Source organism: Nuphar pumila, chromosome 7, assembly GCF_984573655.1.
Source record: "Nuphar pumila chromosome 7, dmNupPumi1.hap1.1, whole genome shotgun sequence".
Lineage (NCBI taxonomy): Eukaryota > Viridiplantae > Streptophyta > Magnoliopsida > Nymphaeales > Nymphaeaceae > Nuphar > Nuphar pumila.
The window spans coordinates 117788636-117802537 of record NC_143255.1 but is presented as its reverse complement, the minus strand read 5'-3'; the positions used below and the strand labels follow the sequence as shown (position 1 = coordinate 117802537).

Genomic DNA, 13902 nt, shown 5'->3' with positions numbered 1-13902 from the left:
CGACTATTAGGCCCACTTTACTATATGGTACGAAATGTTGGGCTGCCAAGAAACATCATATTCAAAAAATGAGTGTAGCTGAGATGCGTATGCTTAGATGAATGCGTGAAAATACAATAAAAGATAAGATTCAGAATGAGGAGATACTTAAGAAGGTAGGCGTTGCACCAATTGGAAATAAGATGAGAGAGAATCGTTTACAATGATTTGGACATATTCGACGAAGGCCTAATGATGCTCCCGTTAGAAGGATGGAGAAATGAGAAAATATATTAGTTAAAAGAGGTCGGGGTAGGCTTAGGAAGACTTGGATGGAGATGATAGGAAATGATATGTATGCTTTGAACCTCACCGATGGCATGACATTGGATATAAATGATTGGAGGAGAAGGATTCATGTGGAAGACCCAAAATGATTTTCTTTGTTGGTTCATATCGCTGACCCCAATTGTTTTGGGATGAAGGCCTAGTAGTAGTTGTTGTTATTGTATACTTGATATTGAAACTGCAAAACAAACGCTTTGCTCCCTCATATTTATATTTTAATTTTTTCATTGAAAATCCAGCTTTTACTAAATGGATCCTAGTCTTTAAAATTTGGCCCCATTATGGCCTGAATCAAACAAAACGTCATTCAGTCAACTAAGAAAAAGAAAAAAAAATTAAGTGAATGTGGTTTCTCCATGTTTAAATTTATTTTCACAGTAAAACATGAAAGAATAGAATGAAACTTACAAATCCTGATCATTGAGAAACCATTCAGAAGGTCTATCCTCCCAAATCTAGTATAGGCTCAAAATTGAACCGACCCGTATTAAGACCCGCTTTCCCCAAGTCGTTGTAACTTGTAAGGTGAAAAACCCTAGATCTCCGTTCGGAGAGAGAGAGAGAGAGTCTGCCGGAGCAGCCAATGGCGACGGCGAGGAAGGTAAAAGATGTCTCCCCACACGACTTTGTGAAGGCCTACGCCTCTCACCTCAAACGATCCGGCAAGGTATCGTCTCTCTCTCTCTCTGAATAAAGATCGTTCCTGTCATGGATCATGCTGTTTAAACGATTTGTTCTCTTTGCTCTCGAGATTGGAGTGGATCTAGTCGATTTATTTTAGGGATTTTCGTTGTTTGGATTCGACGTTTCTGATCAGGGCAAACTGCTCGATGTGGTTTGGTTGTTGGTTGTAATTGTAAAATGATTTCGGTCGATTGAAACGGGTAGTGATTCCTTTATAGCTACTGTTCGTATTTGGATTTTGATGGTGATCTCATGGTTGTATTCTCCGGCACGCTTCCTTCTTGGGGAGTGGAATCTTCTTTTCCTTCGTTTTTCTTTAACCTGCGCGATTGTCCTTCTGCGTTTTTTTCTTTTTGGCTTCTTTTTGTTTGCTTACTCTTTTCGATTCTAAAACTGGTAGCTTAGGCTGCGATTCATAGCTTCGTTTTTGAAGTTGGGGCCAAGTTGTTTTGCTTAACGGTCATTGGTGAATGAGAGTCAGGCACACAATTTCTCTGTAACAACGGCTGAGGTTTAGGGTTTACTGGAAGAAACATTCCGAGACTCCTACTGTTGCTATTTAACGTGGAGGTTGAGGTTTTATGCGGTGTACCCTTTTGCTGAAGGAGATCTTATGCAGTTTTATTTTTTTAATTCATGTTTTATATTTTCTGTCGCTCTCAAGTTGATTCTCTTGAAAGCCGTGGACTTTTATTTATTGCTGTAATTGTTGGTGCAGATGAGCTATCCTGCAGTCATATATATATATATATATATATATATATATATATATATATATATATATATATATATATATATATATATATATACCAGATAAACGACCCGTTCTCATGGACTGAGCAATAAAGAAGAGGTTGATCGTAGGATCCAAACCAAATTCAAAATATATAAGATTTAAGAAAAAAAAGAAAATAATGCCTGTTATGTGCTCCTTATTGCATAACATAAGAACCTTTATTAAGTCGTCATAGCCAATATCCCCCACCTCCAACCCATTCAAGGTTGAAGAAAGTAAATGCTCTCTCTCACTTAAAAAACCTCCTCTTTACTAACCCAAGAAATGGAATCCCTATATAAGAATAATAAACCTATGTTCTTCATTATGGATACAATCTTTTAGCAAATTGAAGCCCATGCTTATTAGATATTGAAATTTGGTAATTTTAAAAAATATCCATTATTTATCTAATTTGGCTATTTTTTAAATAACTAATTTAGGCTCAAATCAATCTCTACCTACCTACCTCTCTCTCTCTTGTTGTAACTCTAAAAGTATCTATAATTTAACTTTAGGTAACTTTAGTACATTCTATAATTTTAACTTTTGGTAATTCTGGAAGAATTTTCCTACTCCCTCTCTCTCTCTCTCTATATATATATGTGTGTATGTGTGTGTGTGTGTGTGTGGCAACATGCACATAGGATTCTCCCTTTAATTTAATTTGGTTACTTTGTTATGATTTTACTAATCTCTACCTACCTCTCTCTCTCTTGTTGTAACTCTAAAAGTATCTATAATTTAACTTTAGGTAACTTTAGTACATTCTATAATTTTAACTTTGTTAATTCTGGAAGAATTTTCCTACTCCCTCTCTCTCTCTCTCTCTATATATATATATATATATTTGTGTGGCAACATATACATAAGATTCTCCCTTTAATTTAATTTGGTTATTTTGTTATGATTTTACTAATCTCTCTCTTTTGTAATGTAACACATCCTATTATTTTTCCTAATTTCTTTCTCTTGTGCATGATGAGGGAATTATGACAAAGTATGTTGAGAATTTTAAAAATGGCATTTGAATCCAACAAAACTTTCTATGTAATTTTTAAAAGGTATGTGAAGATTTTTTTTGGGTGGAATAATTCCCCTTGTCCATCTTTAAGAAATAGTAATATATATATATATATATATATATATATATATATATATATATATATATATATATATATATATATGATAATTAAGTTAGAACCATATTTAGATTTGGGAATATGCTAGCATAATTAGGAAGCTTATTAAAATTAAAATGCATGCTGGAATTAAGAACTTTCACCTATAAATAGGCGAGGGATGGTGGAGACTATCACAATTTTTTTGTCAATGGGATTATTTGTTGTTATTTTTCATTTTTTCTAGATATAGATTGTAAATTTCCAGTCATTGTTTAGATATTTTCGTTTTTGTAGTTATCTTTTGGTATCAAAGTTGTGTGCTTTCATAATGCTCTTGTTGCAACTTATAGCTATTTATGTTGCTTAATTGCAATGATTGGTGACTTGGTGGCGACTTGCTAACCATGCTTTAGCTGGTTGAAAGGATAGACTTTGGATTTATTGGGGCAGGTTTTAATGGATTTTCATGCCAATTTGGGCCATGTAGAATGTGTTGGATGGAGGGTTTAAAAAAACCAGAATTTGCTGAGCAAGAAGGAAATTGACTCTTGAGATCTGATTATGATGGATTTGTGAGAGGATAAGGTTAAGCTAAACTGATTCATCCATCCTCACTCTCATCTAGGATGGTGGTGATGATGGAAGTGGTTGGTTTAGTCTTCAATAACCCTTGACCAACATTCTCAAAAAAATGGAGTCCCCTTGGGTGGTTGCGGCATCATTTTTTTTTTTCAATTGATGGTCAGCTAATGGATGATCTTTGGCCAACATCAATCCCTTTGCCTGCAAGTGTTGTCTGAAACGTGATAGTGAGACAAGCGGGGTAATGTGAAGGGGTGATGATGGAGTTGTAGGCCAGTGAGTTAATTATGTGGAACGTGAGCAATGCTACTGCTTCATGGGGTCCATCTTGATCCATTTTCATGTTTTTGGATTCTGTTTGCTATTTGGGTCTTTGTTTTGAAGTTGGATATTGCATCATTGTGTCATATCCATATTGTTAGTTAGGATAAGTCATTCTTGATTAGAAGCTTTATCAAAATTAAGGAGTTGGAGTTTGTTAAAATTAGAATTCTTTATCATAAAAAAATATTTACTTTATCATAAAATTAGATTTCTCATATATAAATCAATGAGAGATCTATGGGAGCTCAGAGTGCAGTTTGAGATTTATTACATTTTAATTTCCAGTTCTATCGAACCTCCAATTAATTTACTTGTTTTCCCTAGAGTTTGTTGATTTTCTAGATGTCCCTTGCATTTTCTAAGTAAATTTAGTTGTAGTTGTGCTTGGATATCAATAAGCTGGATTTTAAGAGTGATCTTGAATTTTTTTCATCACTTTGTTTTCAGAGCATCAAATCACTCGCCTTGTTTATTACAATGCTATGCTTGTGGGAGGATTCGTTGAGGAACTTGAAGTGTGCATTGGATGCTTGGAAAGTAGTAACATTGTAACATCCTTCAAAAAATCCAACCTTTTTAAATGTTTTCAAAACTCCAAATTTTGAGAAAATTTAAATTTTTTCTTTCGAATAAAATTTTACATGACTTTCAAAAATAATGTGTCAACGAGTTCATCTGGGGCCACACTCCAACCGTTCAAAATACTGGACGACTTACCTCAGTCCAAGCGCGAGCGTATATTAGTCTCCCAGTATCAGATACAGTACGAAACCATCCATAGATACAACATGATTGAGGTTGTTACTTTATATGAATTAATATATATTAAATGTGGAAGATGAAATTTATTTAAGGGTTAAGACATTTGAGGAGTTACGAAAATGTTGATATTTGCAATCACATTTTAAATTTTGCATAAAAAAATAACAATATTTATAAATTTATCTCATTCTAAAATATCTATAAGTCCTTAGACGAGTAATGATCTAGAACAATAAGGTTTAATGGTTTACAAGTCTCTAAGAGAAATAATGTTTGGATCCCCTAGGGATTGTAATAGGTAAAAGTGCCCCTTCAAGTGCGCATTAACCTGTCATTCACTTTAATCCTTCAACATAATATTTGTAATATTGTAAGGCATTAACAACATGCCCGTAAGAATCCCAAAACCAAACATGAAAAATATAAATCAAGATTGTAATGGTATAATCATAGTGTGATTTCCATCAATTATAAAATGAGGGGCAAGGGAATTCACACCCATCACATTCAATCACATTTCATTCATTCATAACCATGGCATTCATACATTCATTCATTCTCATGGCAATCATTTGCATAAATGAATAAGTAATCAAACAATTCCACATTTAATTGCATAAGCTAAATAGGTCAAATCTCATTAAGTATATCCTATATGAAACACACACACATGCTTTTCAAACAAGTCAAGACATACAAGTCCCTCACAAATATAATTTATGCATTCACATTGTTGCATATTATATACAGATCAGATTCTCATTTGACCATTCTAGCATATGATATATGCCCATGCTTTTCAAGTTAAATAAGACATACAATTAAAGCATTCACGTTCCTTTTCTCAGAGAAAGCATAAGTATGTCCATCTCATGACTATAATATACATTATTGCATTTTTTGTAAGTAACTTGTCAATTCTCATGGCCAATATGCACTTTTGCATTTTTATCAAATAGGAATAAGTTCTTTCTCTTGACTTTTTTCGTGTCTCACACATGAATTCACCTCACATGCATTTCAATCAAGTCAGTGACTTGAATCATCCGGTCAATCACATAACCCAATGCATGCCTTTTTCATTAACATGTTTGCTCATATGCAATGACATTTGTAAACATTAGAAATTCTACATGTCTATTTGTTTATGCATGTTATAAAAGTGATTATACAAATCTAATGCATTATTTCTCTTGATTATTTTAAACTCATTTGGTACAATAGAGGGTATAACTGCCTAGAAACAACAATAAGAGTATTTATTATACCATGTATTTTCATTTTCTCCTATGACTTTACTGGGTCTATCCCAGGCGGTCAATCCTGCAATGCAACGATTGGGAGATAGAGACAAAGTTTTTGTATCGGCCTATGTCAGTGTACGCCGCCCAAGCTAAAAACAAAGCAAATGTCTTCTCTCACTTTACAAAGTTTTTGGTCCTATACTGTGAATCTTTGGGTAGGCCTGTCCCCATAACTTCCGTGGGACGGGGATGAAATAAAGTACACCTAATCCTCCAACATCATTATACCCCATGAAATTTGTACTGCCTTTTCCTCTCCAAGGAAGATATGAGATTAGGACCAGAGTTGCCAGTCAGAAAAGCAAGAGAGGGAAGCGAGACACTTCCAAAATTTTAGGAAGCAAAAAGCGCGAGACGACTTAGAAGCGAATCAGGTATCATCTCAGAAGCGACCTAGGAAGCCAGGAAGAAGCGAAAAAAGAGAAACCAAAATAAAAATAAAAATAAAAATGAAAATACAAAAAAATGAAGAAAAGAAGGGGAAGCGGGCTTCCCCCTTCCCAGCACATTTCGGAAGCGCCACATTTCGCGCTTTCGAAACACGCTTCGGGGAAGCACGCATTCCCATGCCCTATGACACTTCTAGTAACCCTGATCAGGACAGACCTAACCATCAAGTTGAGATCAGGACAAACCCAACCATCTCTAAGAGCCCGATTTCACTGGCGCCTCATTTGGACCCGTAGTCCCAGGGTTATCTTTTATTAAAGTCATAGGTCACATTCCAGTGCCATTACCTCACAGGCTAACCCTCTCATGCCCTTATGCATGATTCATTGACACATGCTTTTATGCTTTATTTGTTCAAAACATACTTTCATGCATGATATATGTCATATTTCCTTCATGCTCACATGCATGATTCATTTCACATTTTTATGTGTCACATTCATAGCATACTTGACATGCTTCACATATATTTATGATGCATAAACATTCATATTAGTCATGTATTCACACCATTCATGCATATATTTATTTCAATCATGCACCCACAAACATGTACCTACAAAAGCACTCCATATTCCGCTATTCTAAAGTCATGTTAAGCATGATTTTCATACCACAACAAGAACACTTCTATTCTCATGCATTCAAATCATGCTATGCATGATTTTCGAACTATATTTCAATATTTGCGCGATGCTTCGCATTATCCATACTCACCACAGGTAGTTTACTTGATTTTATAAGCATTGCATTCATTTTCTTTTTTAATGCACATTGGCTTAATACCCGCTGTACGATACTTAGCATTAAGTATCATTTTATTTGTGGTACCTGCATGACAATTCAATATTCGCATGGTACAAGCATTTAATAAATGTTTAAATTGAATTAACACGTGCATTTATGTACCTTTAATTATGAACATAAAAATGCATGAGCACCACCACCACTACCGACAACAACTACGCCTTCATCCCAAAATAATTGGGGTCGGCGATATGAACCAAAAAAGAAAATCATTATGGGTCTTCCACATGAATCCTTCTCCTCCAATCATTTCTGTCCAATGTCATGTCCTTGGTGAGGTTCAAAGCATTCATATCCTTTCCTATCACCTCCATCCATGTCTTCCTAGGCCTACCCCTACCTCTTTTAACTAATATATTTTCCCATTTCTCCATCCTTCTAACTGGAGCATCATTAGGCCTTCGCCGAATATGTCCAAACCACCGTAAACGATTCTCTCTCATCTTATTTTCAATGGGTGCAATGCTTGAGCACCAACGCAAAACTAAAATTACGATGTGCGTATTAACATTAGTCAACTACGCACATTCACGCTTGCTCGCATGCGTTTTTTGACGCATTTGATACATAATCATAACCATGACGCAAATGTGTATAACACCACTTCAAAACTGAGTTATAAATACACATAATTCATATTTAAAAATTGGTTTTGAAACTCGTTTAAAGTGACATCTAAATATGAAACTTTTTCCCTCTTAGGCATTTTACCAAACACTTAGTGTGCAACACAATTCCCAATGTATAATTTTTTTTTCAGAATTTATAACATGTAATACAAAATTAATTATGCTAACTCTAAATACATGGTCATTACACTAATTACTTAGAATCTAACATAATCATCTAATTAAGCATCTCAAAACCTATTTATGCTAACATGATATTACGCTACATGCACAAACTAAGGTAACATTAAAACGCACAAGATTGCGACAAAACAACTTAGATAACTATTCTAAAAATTCAGTTCGATCCGATAAATAAATTTGCAAAACCCAAAATTCCTTGGGGTTTCACAAATCTACAACAAGGGCTAATACCCGACTGCGTGCGCGTGCAACACCAAGAAACTAAACAGAGAGGCACAACAAGAGGTTCAACTGTAGTGTCTGAATGTTGACGGAGGCTCTATTGGTCTGCTCACACTTTGATGTAGATGCCAGAATGGTCTTTCACAAAATCGGCAAAGGATAGGGGACATCAGGTAGGCGATTTCCCAAGAAAATCGATGAATGCTCCAAATCGTCCAAGGCTGGGCTGGTTGACTATGTTGGGCATCTCTCATGGTCTGCACGTATTTGTAGGCAACCCTATGCTGCTGAACGCTTTCCAATGCACAATGTTTCCAAGAGGAAATCAATTTCCTTGGGAAAATCGATTAAAAAGAGAAGCAAATGGGGGAAGAAGAGGATGACTATAATGGAGATGGTGCTGCAGATGATGGTTGAGGCATAAATCTGTTGGGCATGATTCCCAATGCTGGGAATGTGCACACAACCCAAGAAATCCTCAATTAGGGGAACTCGGCTGTGAGGATTTCTTCAAAAAAAGTAATAGATGAAGAAAAAAATGAAGACGGAGATGAAGAAGAGGTTGGGGAACTCACCTATGGCGTGAATACCAAGGGGATATTGCAGCATCAGGCACAAATCCCAATGAATCTTGCTGGAGTTGTGTGCAGATTCCAAGACAGAACAGGAAGTGGTCGGCTATGAGGGAAAACCCCCAAAAAATGGAGATTGAGGCAATGAAGAAGGAGAAGATGAACTCACCAATGGGGGGGGGGGGTGAATCCCTAAGAAATATGTTGCTGCAGGAAGTGGCATGAATCCCAAGGAGTGGCTGGTGCAAATCCCAAGGCAATAGGGAGAAGGGGTAGAAGAGAAGAAGGGTTTCACGGTTTTGGAAAATAAGAAGCAGAGAGAGAGAGAGAGAGAGAGAGAGAGAGAGAGAGAGAGAGAGAGAGAGAGAGAGAGAGAGAGGTCGAGTGCCCTAGTGGGCCCCACCCTATTCGACTATCCCTTTGGGCCTTGCGCCCATGGGTGTTGGATCCAAATCAGGACCGGTTCGGATCCGGTTTCCACCCAAATCACATCAAACAAAAAAACAAAAAAACAAAACATTCAAAACCCAACATTAACTAAAAACTAATTTAGTTTAGAAACACTAAAAAGACTTAAATTAAATATTTTTAAACTAAAAAAACATTTATAATTATTAAATTGGGTCCTTGCACCCATGGGAGTTGGATCCGAACCGGTCTAGGTTTGGATCCGATTTCCACCCAAATCGCATTATACCAAAAATAAAAAAGTAAACATTCAAAACCCAACATTAACTAAAAACTAATTTAGTTTAAAAACAATAAAAAGACTTAAATTAAATATTTTTAAACTAAAGAAAACATTTATAATTATTAAATTGGGTCGACCCATTGGATTCAAACCCACTTGGAAAACAAATGGAAGAAGCAAAAGGGAAAAGGATGTCAGCTGCAAGTTGTTGTTCGGTGGCCATCCAATCATAGGCCTGAGGTCCGGTTCGCCAATAACCGTCGATGACAACAACTCTTTGACAGAGTCTCCCTTGGAGATTGGCTCCTGATGGGTTGGTTGTCAATAGGAAGGAGCAGATGGCAATTGAGTAATGGTTTGTGGTTGAAGACCCAACCAATTGGGAAGGAGGGTGGTTGGTTGTCCATTAGGGCCAATGGCTGATGGGTTTTGCCCTATTGCTTGAAGCTGGTTGGATTGTGCCCTAACTGCAACAGTGAAAGTTGGTTGTCAACACTCTTGGGTTGTTGGATCCAAGTTAGGTGGAGTGTGATTGTGACGGGTGGTAAATAGCTTACAGTTGACTACAAGGTCACCGAGTTGTTCATGTCTAGACATTTTGCTTGAGACTAGGATTGCGGCTGTGCTTTTAGTGCCACTCCTTGGGATGCGCTTTGATAACTTCATAAATGAAAAGACGATTGTATCACATTCTTCATGGATCTCAGAGTTATTCTCGATCTCAGAGACACGATTTTGAAAATTTGACAATTCTGAACCTATTTATAAGCTTTTGATTCATGTTCTCAAGCTGTCATCTTTCATCTAAGATCCTCTTGCATGCCATTAAAGCTTTTTGGTGTACAATTAATGTCTTTCTTCATATGATCATAGTTTTCTATAGATTTGTGTATATTGCTTTTCAAGTATTTGATGTGTGCTTCAAACATCTTAGCAGGATCCTCCCTTGAGCTTCAAAAGATTATGATGACAAACAAACCGATGCTCTGATACCAATTTGATGCAAGAAAATCCATAAGATCATTCTTGAAATCCTGCATATTGATACTCAAGTGTAACTGTGAAACTAGATTATCTAAGATACCTAAACTATCCAAAAGAGCAGGATATAATTGAAAATTAAGAGTAAATGAAAATGAAAATCATAACCTATGTCAAAACTGACTTTGCAATCCCATGAGTCTCTCATATATGATAGATGAGAATTCTAATTTTAACACTATTCAACTTCCTAATTTGATAAACCTTCCAATCATAAGATCAATTACATGTCCTGGACAATGATAGTGGGCAGGGAAAGACAAGGGCTTGTTTGCTGTTGGATTGTTTTTTAATGGCGGTAAAAAGAAGGAAGTGGAGATGTTCAGTTCATTGTGAGCGTGCCACCAGAAACGCAACTGGTTGCTGTCCTTAGGCGTCGCTGGTTTGGGATGTTTAGTTGGCAGTCACTAACCAGATTATGACAAATCAGAAGTGGCTCAGATGTGATGATTGACAAAGTGAAAGAGAAATACCTTGGGGAGGAACCACATGTTCTGCATGGCTATCAAAAAGTTTGGTCAGTCGCCAGGTAGGGCTGAAGTCGATCTGATGAACCCATCAGCTACACCATCATCTTCGAGTGTGTGCTTCAAGACTAGAGTGCATATAACAATTAAGATGCCCTGCCTATAAATAGATGAGGGGTGGAAGGTATTAAAAGACATGCATATCATATCTAGTTTTGTAGGACAACAATTTGGCCTTTTCCATATATGGATTTTGTTTTTTCCTAAGGGTAACTCTGTCCTCAGATTTTTACCCTAACACTTTACGTGTAATATAGTGTTTAGAGAGAAGACTGAAATCATTGATGATTGATCTCCTCTCTTCTGACATCTTCTTTTCTGTTCTTTTACTACTTCCTCTTCTTTGTTCTCTACTTCTAATTCTGTCTTCCCCCTTCCAATGTCATAGAAATGTAGATTTACAAGTTTCAAGAGAGGAGGCCGTGCATTTTTTTATGAAGCACTTTATTATTTTTGTTGTTGTTGTTGTCAGTAGTTTTTTTTTGTTATTTTGCAATTTTGCTTATCTTAATTTTTAAGATGTCGAATACACCAATATCTTGATAAGTTCTTGATTTTGATAAGCCTGTCATAAATTGGATTCTGGATCTATTACATCGATCCATTTGGATTTTAGATTGTATCTGACTCAATTTGCATCTAAGATATCATGAATTAATTAAAAGTATAGCATTCCCTGAGCCTAGTCTGAGATGCAGTCATACTAGTTTCAATTTGTTTTAGTTGTAATTACATCATGCCCTTATATATTTTGTTAAAGTTTATTTGTACTGGATGTCGAAGATCGCCTTAGGCTTACCTATCTGATTTGTAGTAGTTGTGAAAACATGGAAAAGGAACAAAATGTAAAAGGTATTGTAATGTCAAAAAGTTCTATTTCATGTTCTAAATTAGGTTTAGCAGTATTTCATATGACTTGGAGCTGAAAAAACTCACATTTAGAATGTGGTGCAGTAGCGTTCCTTGAAAGTGATCCACTCAAGGTGTTCACAAGGTAGGCTGAAAATTATTCTTGTAGAGTGGTGCAACTTTAGAATAAATTCGTATTAGAAGCCAAGTGTGGAGTAATATGAGGAGGAAAGGAAAAAAGAAAACCCATGATTTGGTAACTTAAGATGTTTTTGGACTTCTCTACATAGAAGAATGTAGAACAAACTGTATCAAATCTGGTGTCAGATAAGCTAGTCTAACTTGATGCTCTACCCAGTACTGGCTACTGGTCAATTACATGTGTCTGATGTTTATCGCTGATCCTGCATTCATATTGTCTTTCCTTTGTAGCCTGTGAGTGTGTGAATGATGTGGTGAAAACGTTTCTGGTGCGTCATCGCTTTTATGAGCTCCAAAACTGCCTATGCTGCCAACCACCTAAATCAGCTTAATCATGTTTCCGACTAATAGGTGATCTAAAAAGTTGGCCTTGGATGAGGGTAGACATATGCAGAGAATATGTGTGTGTCTAGATGAATAAACACCTGCAATCATCACACTCAATTTTTGTGGACAAGCTGTTAATGTCATTAACTTAAAGAATCTAGAACAGTAAATTGAACTGTCTTGTCTTTTTGTTATGATAGCTTAATCTTCTTCTATATCATTATTGGTTTTGACCAGATTGAACTGCCACACTGGACTGATATTGTGAAGACTGCAACTTTCAAAGAGCTCGCACCCTATGATCCTGATTGGTATTATGTCAGAGCTGGTAATGGCCTCTCTCTCTCTCTCTCACACACACACACACACTTGCACAGAACCAATTGAAGTATTCGATATGCATATCTGAGCATATATGTGCCATATAATTGTTATTTTATTTTATGTTTTGCTTTTTTTATTTGTTTTAGCATCTATTGCAAGGAAGATCTACCTTAGGCAAGGGATCGGTGTTGGTGGCTTCCAGAAGATCTATGGTGGGCGCAAAAGGAATGGGTCCCGTCCACCTCACTTCTGCAAAAGCAGTGGGTCTATTGCTCGTCACATTCTCCAGCAGTTGGAGAAAATGTCCATCATTGAACTTGATCCAAAAGGGTTAGAAAACGCTACTCCTTATGGTTGTGTTTTGGAAACAGAAAAGAAGCAAGTTGGCAAGTTGGTCCAGCCCCGCCTCCCCGCTATTCCCTGGTTTAAGTGTAAAACATTCAAAAGTTTGTTGGATTCAACGACTGGATTTGCAGAAATTAGGTGCATGAATTTATTTTTTCAGTTCAAGGGAAAAGCGAGTTGGGCATTAAGGGTTGCACCAAAAGTGGTTCTACACTTCTTAACAGACCTCTTGAAATTCCTTCGAGTTATTCTTTAACCGGTTCTCCATGTGCTCCTTTGACAGGGGGAGGCGAATTACATCAAGCGGGCAGCGTGACCTTGATCAGGTGGCGGGCAGAATCGCAGTCGATGCCTAATGAATGTGTGGCGGAGCCTTCTTCATTTTGAATGTTCCATTTTTCCGTTTTGTTTCAGTTTTTAGGAATAGTAAGGCTTCCAAGTACTTCGTTGAGTAGACAAACTCGGTGAGGACGATTTTCGTCATGCATGTCCATGTTTTTGGTTTAAATTTGATTTGATTTTGATTGTTATATACAAAGGTGTAACACTTTTTTCATGGCATTAGGCTATATATATTGTATTCCGTGGAGCAGACATGTTGATTGGATCAGTTGAAGTGTTTGTTGATCTTATCTGAGATGGCTCATAATCTTCCCTGATAAATAGTCAACGTTTTTAACCCTCTCTTTTCCATCTACGCATCAAAGTTGTTCACAGGTTCTTTTCCTTTGGGAACTTTACCATGGAGAGAAGCAGATCAGGTCATGATTCTTCTCTCTCTCTCTCTCTATATATATATATATATATATATATGTGTGTGTGTGTGTGTGCACACGTATCTTTTACCTGTTT

The 13902-nt window shown here is 36.6% G+C and overlaps 1 protein-coding gene across 1 annotated transcript; it reads left to right on the top strand.

Annotated features, from left to right (window-relative positions):
• The first annotated feature begins 849 nt into the window (after nt 1-849).
• On the top strand, nt 850-13639 carry LOC149833129 (small ribosomal subunit protein eS19y). Its single transcript, XM_090014930.1, has 4 exons — nt 850-994; nt 12619-12709; nt 12852-13035; nt 13334-13639. Exons 1-4 carry the CDS (start codon nt 911-913, stop codon nt 13404-13406), a joined length of 432 nt encoding a protein of 143 aa, XP_089871056.1. The 5' UTR covers nt 850-910; the 3' UTR covers nt 13407-13639.
• The last annotated feature ends 263 nt before the right edge of the window (nt 13640-13902 follow it).

Bases quoted from the DNA above. Each gene is read 5' to 3' on its own strand.
- LOC149833129 (XM_090014930.1), top strand. From the start codon at position 911: ATGGCGACGGCGAGGAAGGTAAAAGATGTCTCCCCACACGACTTTGTG. The intron at 995-12,618 runs GTATCGTCTCTC...GGTTTTGACCAG, and splicing joins ACCTCAAACGATCCGGCAAG to ATTGAACTGCCACACTGGAC. The intron at 13,036-13,333 runs GTTAGAAAACGC...CTCCTTTGACAG, and splicing joins ATTGAACTTGATCCAAAAGG to GGGGAGGCGAATTACATCAA.